Source organism: Ixodes scapularis, unplaced genomic scaffold (genome assembly GCF_016920785.2).
Source record: "Ixodes scapularis isolate PalLabHiFi unplaced genomic scaffold, ASM1692078v2 ptg000597l_1___fragment_1__unscaffolded, whole genome shotgun sequence".
NCBI lineage: Eukaryota > Metazoa > Arthropoda > Arachnida > Ixodida > Ixodidae > Ixodes > Ixodes scapularis.
In genome coordinates this window covers 4,037,764-4,057,521 of record NW_024610006.1, presented here as the reverse complement: position 1 = coordinate 4,057,521, position 19,758 = coordinate 4,037,764, and the positions used below count along the sequence as shown (strand labels likewise).

The window sequence follows — 19,758 nt, the reverse complement described above, 5'->3', positions numbered from 1 at the left end:
CTTGTCAACCTGACAATCGAAACCGAAACCATGCCACAATCTTCCCTGGCTAACTAGTTCCATGGGTGCGAAATGCGGACTGCTGCATGCTGGAATTTTATAAAAGTAGTGTATTTTTTTTTAGACGTTTATGTTCTACGTCGAATTTTTGAACGATGGTGTATTCGCCCTTAGCAACACCCCTAGCAACGGTTTGTTGTGAAACACCAGACTTGCGGCTTTCAATCCAATCCAGTGTCGTAGCTGTCTGGCTGTCTTTCGCCGTGCCCGCGGCAATCGACGCTTCGCACCATGCTTCGCATTTCGCGGTCGCAGTTATTTTGTATTGTTCCTGCGTAGTCGTGCGACGTTCTACTCGCACAGTTCATAGGCCTTCTAGTTCCACGTCGTAGACACCAGCTTTACGACACACCCCGACTCCGAGACAAGACTGGCCGAAGGGCGACACTTTCACATCACAAGGTAGGCACCGAAAAACTGGCTCCCCCAGCCATTGGGCCGAAATTCTTTGTCGTGACATCCTGACAGCGTGTGCTGTATGCCGTAAATAGCCGCTGTATTTCGTTTCATCTTGCACAAGGGCGACTTCCACTATTGTGCTCCCATAGGTTTTAAACACGGCGTCAGCTGTTTTGTGGCACAGCCTCCAGATTTTCCAACGATATCGCGCGAACGTCGATTGTCCCGTGGATCAGCGCTTTATCGCGGCGTGAAACAGCAGGTCAGTGGGTCTACTCACGTGTGGCAGAAGGCACATGCTAGCCTCGCTGACCTGCTGTTTCACGCCGTGATAAGGCGCTGATCTACCGGACAATCGACGTTAGCGTGGCTTCCGCAGCACTCAAACCACGCACTTGCCGCGAGAAGAATGTCTTGCGTTTCATTCGCACTCGGTTTCGTGCGAAGCCAAACGAAGCCACGAGCAGCCGCGCTTCGGAGAGCCGGCCTCTTCCGTTCGTGCGACCTTGGTAGCGCTGTCGTCGAGACTTTGGTCAATAGGAAAAGCGGGCAGAGCCAGGGCGTGTACGAGACGCAGATAGAAGGCTTGACACGCCAACCAGAAGCCGCAAATAATCGCCTAGCAGTGTTAGCGCGAAAAATTTTAACCTGTGCCAAAGAGTTTAATAGAGTAACTGTTTATGGCTGAAAATATAGTCTACGTGATGCTTCGATTATGATCGTGCAAAAAGGTGTAAGAATCGAATGTCCCGCTCGAACTCCGTTTTGCTCGGACAGAGTCTGACCGCTCGGACGTGGCTCAGACGCCTGGCATACAGATCATGTCGACCGTTCTCCTAGATATTGATTTTGTATGACCGTGATAGTACAATCACATGCATCATGTTTTCACTCGCCAAGGGTTAGTCCGACGCACTTATTAATTTTGTTTCTCGCGACCACTGCCAGGGTATTATTTGCGGCTTCTGGCTGGCCACATTCAAATCTGTGAAGACGCCCTGGGACACGACCAGCCCGCTTTCGGCCAATGGCGCCTCTTCCTTTGCTTCCTATACTTTCCAATGAATGGCCAAACTCTTTCTATGTATACACCTTTCCAAAAAACGCTCCTAGGCCACTGCCATGTTGCTGATGCTGATGCGGCTGGTGCGACTCTCGCGCCCTCTATCAGCTAGAAATTTTCTGCCACCCTCTGGGACTGTGAAGACCCGCTCGGCGTGGTTCTCTACCTATGTTTTTGCGGTTTTGCATTCAATGTTTTCTCGCCCCTCTTGAAAGTTTCCACTTAATTTTTTTTATGCGTGCTGCGTACCCTTTTTGTGTTATCTTCCACTGTGATAAATAAGGCTGGTAAGTACCTGCCATTCAAGCTTTTCTGCTCGACATTCACGGGAAAGGAAGGAGGTGAAGGACGTCGAACGACCCTCGACGCGATTTTGCAAACATTGTTCTTCCCCCTCCCAGAGATAATCCGCGTAGAATCCTCAGTCGTCTCCAAATATAGCTGTCCGGGTTGGGGTGAGAAACGGGTCAGTCGCGTGACTGTCGTCGACTGTGACTGTGATATTTGAGATCTTTCTCAAATAAATTCTTTTCGGATAACGCTGCATCGTGTGGTACGTACGATATATTGTTTGAATGTTACCACTTCCTCAATTGTATGTCCGTGTCCTGTCCATCGGTAAACACGTTATTTGTGAGCATGAAAAATGCATGCCTTGCGGCCCTCTTCTGTTGCAATTTATTTTTGACAGCAAAGCGCTTTGTCGTTTCACATGCGGTGAATCCTGCGGCGCCGTCAAAGCTTATCGTAAGAAATAAACACAAACAACTAGAACTATACATTCCAATCGAACTCGTTCTGTCGCGCGCGTACCCAACAAAAATAGTTTAGTTTTTTTTTTTTTTTTAAATGTGGGACAATTCTTTCTCAATGTTCTCGGGAAAATACATGTAGCATGAAACACAAAATATAGCGGGAAACGACGATAATTTATACGCCAGCAGTGTTTGAAACTGCGCCTACACAGGCTGCGCCTATTGACATCACAGTCCACTCGGTTAGGGTTAGGAGGGACGCTGGTGAGAGTCTAGCCTCAAACTCAGTGACTGGGCTCGAAAACAGTTTGTTGCCCCTGGGGTTGAGTGTTTTTTGGAAAGGTGTATAAGGATGGCTAGTTGGGCTAGTTGGTTTTGCATCATGATGTAAAACACCAAAACAACAGAGACGAAAAAGAAGGGAGAACTGGACAGGACGTGGCGTATTACACCATGGTTTCTACGTATAGCTCTGCCCGCTTGGTCTGGAGGTCGATGACACGAAAACTTTATCACGGGTGACGTCAGAACTGTGCAGTGTGCAACCACGTCCTTACTTATCTGCTGGCCTGCTTTCTTCAAAGCGACGTGCTCCTGTCTGATCGTAACGGCTGTACATGCCGCTTCGGCAGCCCTGATTCCACAATCTTCGCTCATCACTCTGGACAGCTGCCGAGCTCACGTGCTCTGCGGCACGAGCAGTTCACGCAACTCGCTCGCGCGACTTGTCGAAGTGTTAAAAGCAGTTGTGTGCAATTCCGCAACTCCGCCTCGGAGGTTGCGACGGGGAGGGCTGCACATTTGCCTCTACCGGACTCTGAGCCACGGGCATTTGCTTCTTGCGCATCCAACATTGTCATATGGCAGGAACCCTAAACGTGTCTTCAACTGCTGCCATAGTTCTACGGAAATTTGTGCAGCTGAGTAAACCTACGCATAGACCAATTTTCTTGAAGCGTGGACCAACCACTGGTCTCTATTGTAGTAGGCTGGATTCAAATCGGAAGTCTGTCGGTGGCGCCACCGGCAGCCATTGCTTGGCACCAAGCAAGACGTGCCTTGCACGGGACGTCATATGGCTCCATACCATTCCTGTGCCCGTACCCTCTGGAACATACATTTTGGCAGCATCGAATCTGTTCTTCTCCGCAAAGTTCTCCGAGAGGAAGAAATTCATTGGTCCTAAATGTGTGCTCCGGAAGGTACGGGCACTGGAGCATGGTCCGCAGCAATGGTGGCTGATGTGACGTCAATGCAAGTCGTGTATACACGCAAGTCTATGGGAGAAACACACAAAAGAAGGAAATTAAAGCTTCTACACAGTGTTCGAAGGCATGTATTTTACGATGTGCTGCAATAATTTTATTGTGTGTTTGGAGGTTGAATTGCGATTTCTCAAGCATTCGAATGCCCATTAAAATATTGTGCTATAGCACCCATGGCTGATCTGGCAAGCTTGCTCTCGTGGTGGAGTGAACAAATAAACTTGCTGTCAATAATGCCGTCGTGGGGGAGCCCAGAAGTTGCTGAACGTCAACAAAGTTCCATATTGGCAGCGTCTTTCCGGGAGTGAGCGAAATCATAGCAGAGCCTTCAAGCTTGTCACCTGCTAAACCCGACTCATTGAAACCGCCACCGACTCCGAGGTACCTCTAGGTAACTCTCTTCTCAGTGAGCTGCTCTACATTTTTTGCCCAGTAGAGTCACTCTCGACAACAAAACATTTCTATATAACAACCGCGAGGGTTGTCAGATTTAATGTTTGTGCACTAGCTATTTGACAGGCTTCCCGACAGCAGCCAAAAGATTCAGTGACGACAACAGTTTACGAGCGGGGGAACGTCACTTTTCTTTGTCTTTCCCATAGAGTTTTATGCGTTAGCCAATGTCAAGTGATGGGCGCTGGTGGCACCACTCCTCCCTATTAAGACGAGCCTCGATCCGTGATCCAGCTTACTACAACAGAGATCAGTGGCACCAACTAGCCCAGGTACTGATGTCGCTGGCTTTCTGGCGCAATATATTAAATAACATGCTGAAAAGAGCAGGGCCATGACATGACGTGGTGAGGCTAGCCTCTGTGATGCAGCTTCTTCGGTAGGTGCATCCCCTCTGACCTCATCGCCCGTGTGTCTATGCTGAAAGAAGCAGTGGTGAATCTCCTTCGTGGGATTGCCAATGGGAGCAGCTTCATCTCCATCTTTGGCAAACTCCACCGGCGAACCAACTCCATTGTGACGTCGGTCAACACGCACGACTGAGTTGAAACTCTATCGGGATTTTTCCCTTAAAGTGTCCCCACTAAGAATCTCAAAACACCGCGGTGAGTATAACAGTAAAAATATTATTTTTAAGTTGGCAAAATGAATAGCATGAGACAAAATTAAAAAAAATATATTCCTGAAATCTGGTTGCATGAATTAGTACCTAATGTACTGAAATAATGAATACTGTCACGGGTTGTGACCAAAAGAAAACAGAAAATGAACAAGAAGAAATAAACGTTTAATGTGGCGAACTTGTGCCAAAAATAAAAGGGTACAAAAGAAAACAGCAGAGCGTCGCGGGCGTCGATATCGGCGAAACCGCAGGATCGAGCGCAGAGGCGAGACTGACTCGACAAGGTCGCGAGCGGCGTCTTATCTAGAGTGAGTCACTATCTCGAAGATTCGGCGGAGAAGGTTCGAGCGTAGCGCGCTCGCGGCGAGAATGTACACGCACTTTCTAGAACAACATAAGCAGGGATAAACGACAGAAGTTAGGTCCGGAGCAAGAATAAACGAGAAAGTACTAGAAGTCCGTGACCCTGCGCGCGGCATTATCCCCCCCTTTAAAAGCGCATCGTCCCGATGCAGCACAAAACAAAAAAACAAAAAAAAAACAAAAAAACACAAATCCTTAACAAAACGGTAGCAAAATCGTGAGCCACAGTTCACAGTTCTCAGTTCACTCGTCGACAAGAGTAGAAAGTTCTATCGTTCGTAATACGGCTTCAGCCGGACGACGTGCACCACCTCGGGTCGCGGCTGACGTCTTGCAGATGGGCGCGTTCCGAGGTGGTGCACCTCGTCCGGCTGAAGCCGTATTACGAACGATAGAACTTTCTACTCTTGTCGACGAGTGAACTGAGAACTGTGAACTGTGGCTCGCGATTTTGCTACCGTTTTGTTAAGGATTTGTGTTTTTTTGTTTTTTTTGTTTTTTTGTTTTGTGCTGCATCGGGACGATGCGCTTTTAAAGGGGGGGATAATGCCGCGCGCAGGGTCACGGACTTCTAGTACTTTCTCGTTTATTCTTGCTCCGGACCTAACTTCTGTCGTTTATCCCTGCTTATGTTGTTCTAGAAAGTGCGTGTACATTCTCGCCGCGAGCGCGCTACGCTCGAACCTTCTCCGCCGAATCTTCGAGATAGTGACTCACTCTAGATAAGACGCCGCTCGCGACCTTGTCGAGTCAGTCTCGCCTCTGCGCTCGATCCTGCGGTTTCGCCGATATCGACGCCCGCGACGCTCTGCTGTTTTCTTTTGTACCCTTTTATTTTTGGCACAAGTTCACCACATTAAAAGGGTACAAAAGAAAACAGCAGAGCGTCGCGGGCGTCGATATCGGCGAAACCGCAGGATCGAGCGCAGAGGCGAGACTGACTCGACAAGGTCGCGAGCGGCGTCTTATCTAGAGTGAGTCACTATCTCGAAGATTCGGCGGAGAAGGTTCGAGCGTAGCGCGCTCGCGGCGAGAATGTACACGCACTTTCTAGAACAACATAAGCAGGGATAAACGACAGAAGTTAGGTCCGGAGCAAGAATAAACGAGAAAGTACTAGAAGTCCGTGTCCCTGCGCGCGGCATTATGTACACGCACTTTCTAGAACAACATAAGCAGGGATAAACGACAGAAGTTAGGTCCGGAGCAAGAATAAACGAGAAAGTACTAGAAGTCCGTGACCCTGCGCGCGGCATTATCTCCGGGCTGGAAGTGAACGTCCCTACGACGAAGGTTGTAGCGGCCGGCGTCGACGCGTTGCTGGTCTTGAATCATGAGTCGGGCGAGCTGGCGGACTTCTTCGGCGCGTTGAGCAACCGCCTGGGCGTCGTCGCTCTCGTTGTCAGATGGCTCATGGGGCAGCATGGCGTCCAGCATGGTCGTTACCTTCCGACCATGCGTTCTTCTTGTTCATTTTCTGTTTTCTTTTGGTCACCACCCGTGACATTTTGGTGGAGGTGCGGGGTAACCGCATGCCCGTGCAGCGCTCCCCCCCCCCCGAGTTCTCGCAGTGCAAGTCCGAACACAAGCCCCCAAGAACCCAACGAAGACCAGACCGAGATCCGACTATGTCGCCGGAACCTTGGCCTACCCCCGGAATCAGGACCCTTGCTACCCAGCACCTCCACCAAAATGTCACGGGTGGTGACCAAAAGAAAACAGAAAATGAACAAGAAGAAATAAACGTTTAATGTGGCGAACTTGTGCCAAAAATAAAAGGGTACAAAAGAAAACAGCAGAGCGTCGCGGGCGTCGATATCGGCGAAACCGCAGGATCGAGCGCAGAGGCGAGACTGACTCGACAAGGTCGCGAGCGGCGTCTTATCTAGAGTGAGTCACTATCTCGAAGATTCGGCGGAGAAGGTTCGAGCGTAGCGCGCTCGCGGCGAGAATGTACACGCACTTTCTAGAACAACATAAGCAGGGATAAACGACAGAAGTTAGGTCCGGAGCAAGAATAAACGAGAAAGTACTAGAAGTCCGTGACCCTGCGCGCGGCAATACAATCAACGTTAACTACAACCCTTTACGTTGCGAAGACAGTTGTGGCCGACAACGCTAAGAAGCGCAAGCTAGGTCGCTACGTCTCGGCACGACAGTTTGCGCTTCTCCTGGACTTTCTCGGTGAAAGTCGAGTTTTCTCGGGGACTGCTACAGAGAGCTTTGTTACCAAGGAGGAGCGAGATACACTATGGGGCGTAATAGTTTGAGAGTTAAATGCCCTTCGGCCATAAAGAATAACTTTCTGGAACTCACGTGCATGCCAGACGTGGGCTCGCGACCTGAGAGTCTCGTGTCCCTAACAGAAGACCGGTGCAAACCTGCCAACTCTTCCGAATTTTTTGTAAAATGTATGAATTGGGACTAATTCTACGATTTTACGAATCTTGCTTCAAATTTTACGAAAAAAAGATACTTTTTTCATTTCTATTTTTTTTAACATTTTTTTCGTAAAGCCGTTGCTGGCGGTACCTCACACTGCCACAAGAGGGCGACAGGTGCCGTCCACGGCAGCGTTGTGGTTTTTACTATCCGTCTATCCGGGGGCCACATATCCAAAATCAATCCAAAGCCCAAAGCCTTTGTTTGTGTGTTTGGCGGCGCATGTTGGTTTGGCGTGTTCAGACGTGGTTGGGCCTCTGTTTCGGCCAGTTTCGAGGCGAGAAGTGCAGCGTCTGTGTTTGTTACACGTGTAATCATAGCATTCCTCTGGTTGCGGTGGCTTCGCGGTGCAATGGCAAATTCCAAACCTAAAAAGAGGTACTTTCAGGTGTTCTTGAAGTCCTACACGTCGGAATTCCAGTGCTTTGTGCCGTCCAAAAAGGAGAGAAGTTTGGACTCTGTAGCACGTGCACGTGTAACGTAAGCGTTTTGCACGGTGACAAGGCTGACATTAAGCCTTGCCACCTTGCGAAACAGCCCCCCCCCCCCCCCCCCCCGCAATTGCGTGAGTTTTACGAATTTTAATGTCCACAGGTTGGCAGGTATGCCGGTGGAGGCGCGAGTGATGGGCCGTCCCTAAACGCGGAGCAAGAAAAATTATTATTTTTTGTGGGGACGGATTTCTCTCGAGGGGGCGGGCGTGCGCCCCCGACAGTGGACGCGCCGCTGTGGGACTTCACGGCTGCAGCAGCAGCTTCGATAAGTACCGTGAATCTCTTGGATCATGAGCAGACACCATGTTGCTTTTTACCTTATTGAACACTAATGTACAAAACAATGTGGTGCGAATGTATTGCCTCGTGGTGTTTTCCACGAAAGCTTGGATATCGGGGCTGCAGCACATTTCTAGACCCACTCGGAGACAATAAATCCGTGACATTCGAAAAAAAAATAATATTGAGTTTAGGGTGCACACTATTAGACACAGGTATAACTAGAAGGGCTGTATAGCGTTGTGGCGTGTTACATAGTTGAATTATATTATGCAGGGGTCTGTGGCTGAAGGCGACATGGCAAAGGGAGGAGAGGAGGAACGTCCTGCGCAAGTGGCATGCCCCCTACCACCGAATGGTACGAACGGTCTGGAGTTGATACGGCACGGGATCTGCTGTCCATTCGGCAGGACCAGCTGGCTGTCCAGCGAGAACTGCTGGCCACACAGCAGGGTCTGCTGGCCACCCAGCAGCAGCAGCTGGCAGTTCAGCAGGAAATGCTGCTCGTGCAGAGAGAGGCAGTCGATGCACTCCGTCGACTTGCAAGCGTAGGTGTTAAGAGAACTGTAGTGTAGTGCACTCCCAATTATTGTTGTTAGGCTGATTTTGGTCAACCCTACTTTAGCCAGTTAAGTTAGAAGGCAGTGTTCTTAGACTCAAACTGAAACCAGATATGATTTGTATGTGTATTTGAAGTGTCCAACAGCGAAGGCTTTATTTTGTTTATTTCAATGAAACCTTCCAGTGCCATAATGCTAATGAAAATTGGCAAGCCTTGAGACAAAATTTTTTCAACTTATTGAAAATTACCATACTGTGCTCGACAATCCGAACTACTACGTCTAAACCGTGGTTCAATAATCCACTTCATCGTTTATCTCATAAAAAGAAAAGATGTTTCAGGAGCGCTAAAAAAGGAAATACTTGGCCTAAGCTTGCCACTTGCTCTTCCGAATAAAAAACTATGTTAAAGGGGTGTTAGCACACATTATTTCTGATAACTCTAAGCAGACATTCTTTCTGCAAACTCTACCTAATATGTTAATAAACAACTCTCGCAAATTTTGGAGATTTGTACTCTGAAATTAATCTAGTGAATAGCTCTTGTAATAACATATTGAATAGTGAATGTGTGAATATTTGAATAGTGCGTTTTCTGATGCTTTCACTATTTCTACACCCATTACTGGAATTTCTCCTGTTATAGAGAATGATTTTCCAATGGATTCAATTGTTATAAACATTCAGGGTGTTTTCAGCGGTATAGAAACCCTCAAAATATCTCCATCATGTGGCATAGAGGAAATCATTACGAAGGCTCTCACTAACACTAAATTTTCATCCGGTCTTTACCTCAAAGATATTTGAGCAGTCCGTGGACACAGGGGTGTTGCCCTCTGACCGGAAAATTAGTAAGTAGGCCAATATCACTCACCTGCCTCTACAAGATCCTCGAGCATGTCATTTACAGGCACCTGATTAACTTCCTGGATTCCTGCAATTTCTTCACCAATGTGCAGCATGGCCTCTGGAAACGCCTTTCTATTGGGACCCAACTACTTATTATAACTAACGATTTGTTTAAAAATCTTGACACCGGCTTTCCTACTGACGCTGTTTTGCTTAATTTCGCCAAAGTTTTTGCTAAAGTCCCGGACAATCGCATTCTTCTTAAACTTTCTTTCCTAAAACTAGATCCTCATGTTCCTAAGTGGATTGAATCATTCCTTATTCATCGCTCTCAATTCGTTTTCACTAACAGCACATCCTCCTCTTTCTCTCCCGTTTCTTCCGGTGTTCCACAGGAAATTGTGCTTGGGCCTTTGCTCTTTTTAATCTACATTAATTATCTCCCTCTTCACATCTCATCCTCTGTTCATCTTTTCACTGATGACCTGTGCTGTTTATAGACTAATAAAAAACCCATATGACCATGTTGCACTCCAGAACGGCATTTAAGGGGAGACACTGCTCTTTGAAGCAAAATTTTACTAAGAAAACACATTTTTAAAAATGTGTTTTTTGAAGTTTGGCAAGCACTTATCATCTTGTCCTGAAGGATTTTCGACATATTGAATGAGGGCTACAAATATATTAAATAGGCTGTCAGGCTTTTTGTGGGTGCCTTTTAGGCATCCGGCAAAAAATGATTTTGAAACTGGAAGGTTCAAAAGTGTCATAAGTAATTTATAAATCATCCTAGAGCTTTCATTTATACCTTATTGGATTGCACATACCTCTCAGTTCACTGATCTATGTTTATTTTCTGAGCTCAGTATTTTAATTTGCGTTAATCCTTTCCATAATCATTGCAAATTAAATTTTCAATATTAATAAATCTAATTAGGTTACCTCAAAACAAAGTACATATTTGTAGTCCGATTGTAATGCCAAATAAGCCATGTAAATTTCATTTTATTTGAATCGCAAGTTATATAAAAAAGCTCTTGAAGCAGTGTGTCACACATGGCAGATGTGTCTCAACATTAGCAAATGCACACACCTTTGCTTTACACATTCTTGCTTCCAGCCCTTAAACTCGTTAACATTCAATGGCACTACCATTCTGACTGCTACACAGTAAAAATATCTAGGCGTTCGTTTAACCACTAATATATCCAGGAATGTTCATGTCGACGAGACAATATCATCCTCAAACCGCTCACTCGGTTTTGTTTGTCGCAATTTCAACTCTGCCTTTTCTATCCTTAAACGTCTCCTTTACGCCATGCTTGTTCGCCCTAAACTAGAGTATGCTTCAGCTATCTGGCACCCACATCAGTCTTTTTTTAACTAACGCAAATCGAATCTGTCCAGAATCGTGCTGCTCGATTTATTTTTTCTAATTAGTCTCGCTTTTCTTGTGTCACTGCAATGAAATGTCAATTAGCTCTTCCTGATCTTTCCGTTCGTCGCAGAATTTCCCGTCTTTGCCTTTCCATAAAATGTACTATTCGGAACCATTACGACAGTCTCTCCTCAGCCAGCCCAGCTATATCTCTGCAAGACTCGATCATTCGTGCAAGATTACCCTTCCCAAGACCATTTCAACATTCCCTTCTACCAGAAGCTATTGTAGACTGGAATGGCCTTCCAGATGATATTGTCACCATCACCGATAACGCTAAAATCAGAACTGTACTAACCATGCACTCCCCTCTGTAATGCCCTTCGGGGCCTTGAGGGTAATTCTAAGTAACTAAAGAAACAAATAAATAATATTCCGCCACCAGCGTGTGTTCGTGTAATTATAGGAAACTGGCCTCGTTACTGAAGGACTTGTCACGCGGCAACTCTGCCGTCAGTGTAACTAAAATGCATCATTCGCAAGCGCAGGCAAGGACGCCACCAAGGCAGCTCCAAAGGGGAAAGAGAACAGAGTAAGGGTGGATTTACTCGCCCCACATACGCCTTTGATCAGACTTCTCGACTTCTTTCGTTAACACAGCCATTCTCTTTTCTTCTGTGCTTTAGGAGCACCTAAAATGCCAGTAACTCGTTGTCTACGAGTAATCTAATAAGGTGAATGGTGAAAACTGCTCTGCAACATGACTGCACAGAGCTTACCAAGGTGAAAAGTTGTTTGGCAAAAGTTTCCTATTGTATTGCTTGCAACGTGTCTGAAAACCTCTGGCGTGCTTTTCACTTTACTAATGTGTTGCGTAACAGTTTGCATTTTGTGCATAATGCGCTCCCCTTTTCCTGCAGGCTGTAGAGGGACAAGCAGCAGCAAGTGCGCACCAGTCGTCCGCACTGACTTCGCTAGTGCTTCAGCTCGTCGGTGTGCAGAATCTCCATCCGCCAGCCGAATAAAGTGGGTCTCTATGCTCCATTTCATTTTTGGCACGGGTTACACCACCGTTACTTGAACATCTCAGCTGAAAAACTGCCATAGGTGTCCGCTTTGCAGAATTGTTAAAAGCGAGCAGTCGCAGTCCCGCTGTTCTTGCTGCAGCGGCCAGTTTGTAAACTGTGGCTAGACCAAACAACATCTGTGCCTCGATGGGCTTCTCAAGCGTGGCACTGCTCCCCATTGTAGCTCGCTGTGGCTCGCGTGTGGTGTCCGCATTTGAAGACCAACTTTCCTTAACTGGTATGTCGTAGTAATCTTAGATTACGCCACAAGCGAACTTGACATGCAGAAAGAAGGAATTTTTATCAATGTAGACTGCTTTGTAACATCTTCCAACTATTCATATTTGTTTATTCAAAGTGTTCAATAATGGCCGAAGTGTCTCACTTGGTGCACTTGTTAGTAACAGGAATACAAAGGATTTCCAGCAAGGAAGCCTAAGGAAGCTCGAGCACTTCTTAAAGGACACATGCAAAGGACTAATAAAGTTTTTTTAAACAGCCTGGTTGGGAAAAGGAAGTCATAAAACGAATTCACAAGGAAAATAAAAATTTTAAGAGCTATATTCACGGCGCTATACGAATTTGTAGTTGGCGCCGGCGGGCGCTGCGGAAAAGTGGCTGCTAGTTGTCACGTGACTGGTCGCTATTTGTCACGTGGTGCTTCCGCTCTATCGGAAGCTTCCTATGGTCTCTAAAAGTTAGTTATTCATCTTTATTTCAAGTGCAACAAAACACAAAGATTAATCGGTAACTTTTCGAACCCAAAGAAAGCTCCTGAAAAAGCGGAAGCAGACGTGATAGACCTGTGTGCCGGTCAGATGACGGCGGCAGCGCTGCGGGGTAGACAAACTTGCGCGGCGGTGGCGGTGTGGAGAAATGAGTTGACGGCGGCGCACCACGCTCAGCGTGCAGCGGCGGCGTGACTGTGAGTCGACTTTGAGACGGCGCACAGGTCTATCACATGACTTGCGGCGGCTCCCACGGGCGCAACTACAAAATCATTTTGTGCCGTCAATGTAGCTCTAAAATTTTTTTTTCTTCGTTCTAATTTTATTTTATAACATTCTTTTTCCATCTGGTCTGTTTACAAAAAAATTGTTTTTTTACTTCGCATGTGTCCTCAAACTTTTAGTACTTTATCGTTAGAAGTTGGAACCGCGTTCCCGCAAGATAAATCGTGATTTGATAGAACTGAAACGTGATCCGATCCGAAACCTTGCCGGCCAGCAGCTTTCACGCGATCGGTAGATCTGTTTGGTGTACTTTAACCTTGCACCTGCTTGTCACTTCGAATACGATAACTTCGTTAATCGTAGTCTGCTGCTGCGATATTCAGTTGCACAATAGGATAAACTCGAAATTTGGTGCCCTGTTCCTCCGTGCAACTCCGCGTCCGTTGCTTACGCACGTCACGTGGTTCGCACATATAAGTACTATGTCGAGCACGTGTGGGTTGTGTGATAAGCAGAGCTGGTTTGCATTTTGAGCAGCTGAAAGCCACTAAGAAAATAATCAGACTTGTACCCGTCACTGAAAAAGTAACCGATGACAGTTACAATCACTTTGCTGTATAAAGTACCCGACTACAATTACAATTACAGCCTCAAAGAAGTAATCGAAAAATTACTCTAAAGTAAGCAATTACTTCCCACGTAACTTTTCATTCAAACTTTTTTTATGACAGCATAATCCGTGGAATCTCGCGCTCAGTTGTTAAAGAAAAAAAAAAAGAAAGCCTCGACTGTTTTTGCTTAAAGCGCGAAACACACGTACAACCAAACCGTCCGATCCGACGTCTGACCGCGCAATACGACGGTCGGAGGCAAGGGTTTTCAACGCTCTCCGATGCTGCGGAACCCCCTCGCCCCCCAAGGTCATTCCGGCAGTCCGCACGTCGGATCGGACGGTTTGGTTGTACGTGTGTTTCGCGCTTAAAGCTGAGTGAGTGATGGCACACACCTAATCCCTCACAAGAGGCTAGATAAAGTCATTTTTCATACCCATAAGTAGTCTCCGGTGTAGAAATAAAAATGTACCCACGAAAAAGAAGCATAGTAAAGTGGCCTACTAATCCTCACAGCCTCGTGCTTAATAATTTCGAAAAAAAAAAGCCCGTTGCCCGGAGCTGAATAACTCCAACTCCCTCCCCCCCCCAAAAAAAAAGAAAAAAAAAAAGAAATGAGGAAGATTGTAATGGGGGGTAATTTTGTAATCGATTACAGCAAAAAATTAGTTCAACTAAAAAGATCATTACCCCTTAAAGGAAGTAATCGAAGCGTCACAAAATTGCAGTAAAAATAATCAATTACAAGTAATCTTGTAACACGTTACGTACGAGTCTGGAAAGTATAGAGGCTCACAAAGTTTCAAGTTTTCACACCTTTTACACTGTTATCCCATCTACCTAGGTCCCTAACCACTCATGTTCATCTGTGCTGCTAAGCGCTATTGAAATTGCTCCCGTGCGTGTCTAAGACACAAGCTGAAGTGCAATGAAAACTGATCTGAGCTGCTCCTAGCCTGCTCCAGAACATAGTTTTAGCTGCTCCCAACCTGCTCCTAAACAGCTGTTTCAGTTGCTCCCGTGGCTGTTCCCAAGGACATTTCGTGAGTTCCACCCCTGCACTAACTACGTCACCGGACCTTGTCAAGTCCATTCAATACTGCGACGGGCTCCGTGATTATAGGTTACAACATGTCGACTTGCCACTCCGTTCTCGTCAAACATTCTATTTCCAAGATCATTCGCGATTATAATGAGGCTGATTATAGATGAATAGATCATGGGTTGACAATCTTTTTTGACCATTACATTTATATTGTCCTCTTCCATCAGTAGAGGAAACCGGCATTATTTAAAGCTAAAATGAACAGTCTTATAAATATGTTTGTTCCGACAGCCTGAGTATGCACTGATTCAAATAACCCATGGTTCACCAAAATGCTGCTCTTTTTGCATAACAAGAAAAGGCTATTTGCAAAGGCTAAACGTGTTAACACCTCAAGCTTTGGGTGCTTATAACTTTGCCCTTAAAAACTACAATAAAAAGTTGAAATTGGCTAAGTTTTGTTTTTATGACTCGCTGTTTATTTTGAATGGTAACCCAAGGAAGTTTTGGAACATGGTGTCACCAAAAAACAATAACTCTGCCATCAAACCAAGCCGCGACAATGGCGATCCCATACAAGAAAGCGACTGCTCTGCAAATTACGACCCCAGCCAAAATATTACGTCCGTGGGACGCCGCATTCTCAACTAATGCCGATAATAAAAATGCGACCCGCCGCAAGCCGCTGCTCCTTAGCGGGCGGCAAGCGGTTTGTCGATCGCCAAAGCAACATTGGGCCGTGACGTCAGTATCCTTCTCTTTTTTTCCTCTGGTCCAGGAGTTGCGCGTAGTGCGCTTCTTTGAGCCACTACCACAGCTACTTCGGCTTGCGATTGGCATGTTTAGCCGTTGCTTTTATCTGTAGCCCGTGTAGCTTCGGTATAGATTTTTGTTTATTTGCTTGTGAGGACTTCAAGACTCGTTTTAGCGAGCAACTCGGTGCGCCCAAGACTGCCCAGCTGTTCCTCGAAAGATGCCGAGCGCAACTTGTAGCGCTGTGGGCTGCTCAAACAACCCGCTGTGCAACCCGGAGGTGCTTCTTCACAAGTTTCGAACGGACCGGAAATTGAAGAAAGTGTGGGTGAACGCTGTTCGATGAGTGGACTTTGGACTTCGGCTTTTATGCGCCCGAGGAAAAAAGAACGAAAAAACAGAGGTGTACAGCCCAGCACTCGTGTGTTCGGACGCCGCAGCTCGCGCCGTAGAGCCTCAAAGCTTCGTGTCTGGGACTGACCCGCAGCGCGAAAGTGAGAGGGCCCCCAGTACTGTACGTCACTGGCAGCACAGCGTAGAGCAACGCCGCTCCATCCACAGAGCCCCGATGACAATTTAGGTCTAGCGACGAGTACGGAAGACCACACACACGGCGACAGCCGCAGAGTACGGCACCGAACGAGTTCACTTGTTTTCCAGTCGCTAGCTTTTGGGTATACAAGCGACGAGTACGGCATAGCGCACGCATGGCGGCGGCCGCCGAGTACGGAATCGTACGAGTTCACGGGTTTTCCAGTCGCTAGCTTTTGGGTATATGCACTAGCCCTTGCTACATATGCTGGATAACTACCACGTATACAGAATTAAAACAAAATCAGCTTACCTCCTATCTTTAGACGGCTAGCGCAACAGAGGTAGGTGCCGCTCGGCGTGCGTGCTCGTTGAACGAGAACGATCCTGACGTCACGTTCACATAGCGGTTGATTTCGAGCGTTGCCGGAGCCTCGAGTGGCTAGTTTCGGGTTTGTTGGCCGCGCCCCAAACAAAACTTTGAGGGGTCCATATCTGTAGAACTACGCACAATAACGAGAAAAAAATTGCACCTTGCAGTTCAGGGACGCTGACTGGACTAAAAACAGTCATAATCCCAAAACCGAAAGTATGGACCGGAGTTGCCCTTTAACGTTTGCTCGGCTGAAGTGGAAAAGGGTGGGAGGAGCTTCCACTTCGTTCTTGACCTGTCACCGACTCTAGGTGCATCTTTTTAGCCACACCTGCACTGGTGAAGAAAATTGTAGGGCAATGTATTTACGGTTCTATCTCGATACACATGCCAGAAGTACACCACCTTGCACTTTCTTACACATGCCAGAAGTACACCACATTGCACTTTTTCACACCGGTGCAGGTAGTGCAACTAAAAAAATGCACCCACTCAAAAAAAAAAAAATTTGTATCGGCCCACCATAGCTCTGCCAAAACCTCTTTGAACACAGTGTTTTATCAGCCAAATTTTATGAAAATGTGTACCAAAAGAAACCCTGACAGAGACATTTACGAGAGCAAACAAGTGGACTACATTGACTGCTTAGGCTTATAAAGAGAAACAAAAAAAGTAAAAAAGGAAGAAAAAAATATCTGCATTACGATTTAAGAGCATGTCATTGCAACGAACTGGTGAGCATAGAATGTGTGAAGTTCTGCGTGCACATGATGTATGTGGATGCAAAAACATGCCTTCACCCCAACCCAATAAGTGATTTCCCACATCAGAAGCCGCCTCGGTGGCTCTGAGGCGAGAGCACCGGCCTACAGGTCCTCAGGTGGCGGGTTCGAATCCCGACCGAGGTGCCCGCAATATGACGGAGGCTTATTGCAGAGAAGGCACTGTGTAACCGAGCTCCGCAGGTGGTCCAAATTAATCCTCAGTCCTCCGCTGGGGCGTGCCAGATGCCCGTCATAGGTGCCAGATGCCCGTCATAGGTTTGGCACGTAAAACCCCCAAATTTGACTTTCCCACATCAGAGCTAAAATTTGTGCAGCCACCCACATTACATGGATGTAGAACTGTACACCTTCTGTGCTTCCCAGTCTTTGATGAGATATGATTAAGCTTGCACAGCGCGACTCCAGTGAGCTGAATGATTACGGCAAGCATGCCAACACCGCAGAGCATGACAAGCTCGATGAGAGAGGGCGTCCACCTTCCTGACTTTCCGACGCTGCATTGCTAGTGTTCTTTCTTTGAGGCTCCTAGTGCCAGTGTCGCTGTTGGTGTCGCTACTGTCATCATTGTACCCGCAGTCAGACTCTTCCTACACAAAGGGGTCTGGGGCAGACTCCGGAACGGAGCTGTGTAAGCAAACATTGTGCAGAATAGCACATCCTGTTGCTAAATTACGTGCTCTTTCTGGGTCGTAGTGCAGAGCGTGGTACTTCTGCAGGCACCGGAACTGGTTTTTCAGTTTACCAATGCATTGCTCAACAACAGCGTGTTGAGCGGTGTTGGCCGAGGCCAGACTCGACAAGACGCACCGCTCAACACGCTGTTGTTGAGCGCTGCCTCTTGCTGGGGTTGCCAGAAATAGGGGTGAGTAGCCAGGGCTCCAGAGGTAGCATCTGTCACCTGCAGACAAAAATGGAACCGTATTTGTCATGAATGTTCTCGCATAACATTTCCAGGAGTTGTCTGAAAGTGCACTTGTACTAAAATGGGGCTACTGGTATGGTTTTATGACTTTGGAGAGGACCTGCTGATTGAAAGTCAAACTGGCAGGAAAAAATGTTATGTCGGTAATTTAATTGGCTTGCTCAACCATGTAAATAATGTCTTGCAAACCTGCATCGCCCATTGTTGTTTACCTCAATCTTGGGTAGAGGCTACAAGGAACAGCCACCAGATCTTTTGTTTCGTAAGTATATCTGACCTAGCAATGTCAGTTGTGCTGCTCTGACCATTGGCCACTGAGATTGGTCGTTTAAAGTTATCTAGAAGCACCATTTTTTCCTGCTACACAAAGAAATTTGAGCTATCAAACATTTTCATCCCTGAACCAGTGCTGGTAGCTTGTAATCGGAGACTTGGGTGGGCAGATTACGTACTACGAGATGAACACTTGATGGGTCCAGTGACAGCGTTACAAATATTACAGTTATACCCAGGTTCTACATTTAAAATAAAAGATACGTCGAATAAGAGTACATTCATTAGTGGGAAGAATGGTACAGATCTTGGGGCTTTAACGGAGACAGAATAATCTCATTGGCTCGGGCCAGACTCTCTCGGGCCACAATTATTTGGCTCCTGGGTTAGCATGCTATGAATTTTGGTGTAAGTAGGAAATAGCCTAATGCAGGACGCCAACCAACTGCTCTTCGCTGCAAAACCGAACTGTCGGCGCATGTCAACCGAAGCACGTTTTTGGGGCTGAGAAACGTAAGCGGAGATGATCGAGCAAGAAGAAAAGTATGCCAGTCATTCCAGAGTATCATGCCTGGTCTGTGAGCATCATGGGAGAGGTACGATTACAAGAACCAGAGGCACCTTGTCTCCGGCTTAGCGAGAGACCTAACGGCCATCGACTCATCTGTCTCCCGGACCTGGTTTCCTCTGTGAATCTTTACGTTTGGCCCTGCGTTTCGGGGTTAAAGGCCGACGACCAGACTCGAGATTCTGCAAGGCAGAATTTCCTCCTCACCATGGGAGAGGAGGAAGCGAGGGAATAGTGGAAAGCGCAAACTGGTCGTCGGTTTTTAAGGAGCAGACGTATGCAATCCTGGATGTAACAAACAGCCTGTCGTGGGAAAACCAAGGTTCGGCACGTAGGGGCAAAAAAGCCTGCACACGAAATATAGGCAGCATGCCCGGCTGCCTCCTTGATACCGAAGCAAGCCCTTAAACAATCAGCAAAAGCAGAGCTCTGTGTCATAAGTGTGCCGGGACTCCTCCAACTAGACCCTGAACCCGGAAAACGCGACACTTGGTCTCCAAAAACTGAGAAAAAACAGGGTGACCAGATTCTGACAAAGACTGTATTTCGACTGACTAAAACAGGTTATCTATAATCAAACAGCAAAACGTGTGAAGGGGGAAATGGTGAAAACTAAGAGCTGAAGTGGAGAGGAGCAACGTCCTTTCCACAACGGGTTGTTTCGTGCGTGCCCGTTTTCTCTTCGCTGGGGCCGCGCCACTACGGGAAGGGACTGGGGAATGTCTCCTATATTTCTAAAACTTGTCGCGCAACCCGTTGCAAAATGGCCGAGTGGCTTCCCCGACGGAATGTATCCTGAATGGTCGCATGATCTGACCTAGAGACCCGTTAAAATAATTTTTGATAGGGGCTGTAGTTTCACGAAAAGGATTGGGACAGACCTCACAGGTCTCT

General features: G+C 46.9%; 1 protein-coding gene across 1 annotated transcript; it reads left to right on the top strand.

Moving 5' to 3' along the window:
* The first annotated feature begins 417 nt into the window (after positions 1–417).
* On the top strand, positions 418–12,027 carry LOC121048161. The gene is made up of 4 exons (XM_042287944.1): positions 418–462; positions 8,472–8,743; positions 9,556–9,607; positions 11,904–12,027. The coding sequence occupies exons 2-4, from the start codon at positions 8,493–8,495 to the stop codon at positions 12,006–12,008; spliced, it is 408 nt and encodes a 135-aa protein (XP_042143878.1). The 5' UTR covers positions 418–462; positions 8,472–8,492; the 3' UTR covers positions 12,009–12,027.
* Positions 12,028–19,758: the final 7,731 nt, after the last annotated feature.

Coding starts and splice junctions, on each gene's coding strand:
- LOC121048161 (XM_042287944.1), top strand. CDS start 8,493: ATGGCAAAGGGAGGAGAGGAGGAACGTCCTGCGCAAGTGGCATGCCCC. Junction 8,744..9,555: donor CACTCCGTCGACTTGCAAGC/GTAGGTGTTAAG, acceptor TTTACCTCAAAG/ATATTTGAGCAGTCCGTGGA. Junction 9,608..11,903: donor GCCCTCTGACCGGAAAATTA/GTAAGTAGGCCA, acceptor CTTTTCCTGCAG/GCTGTAGAGGGACAAGCAGC.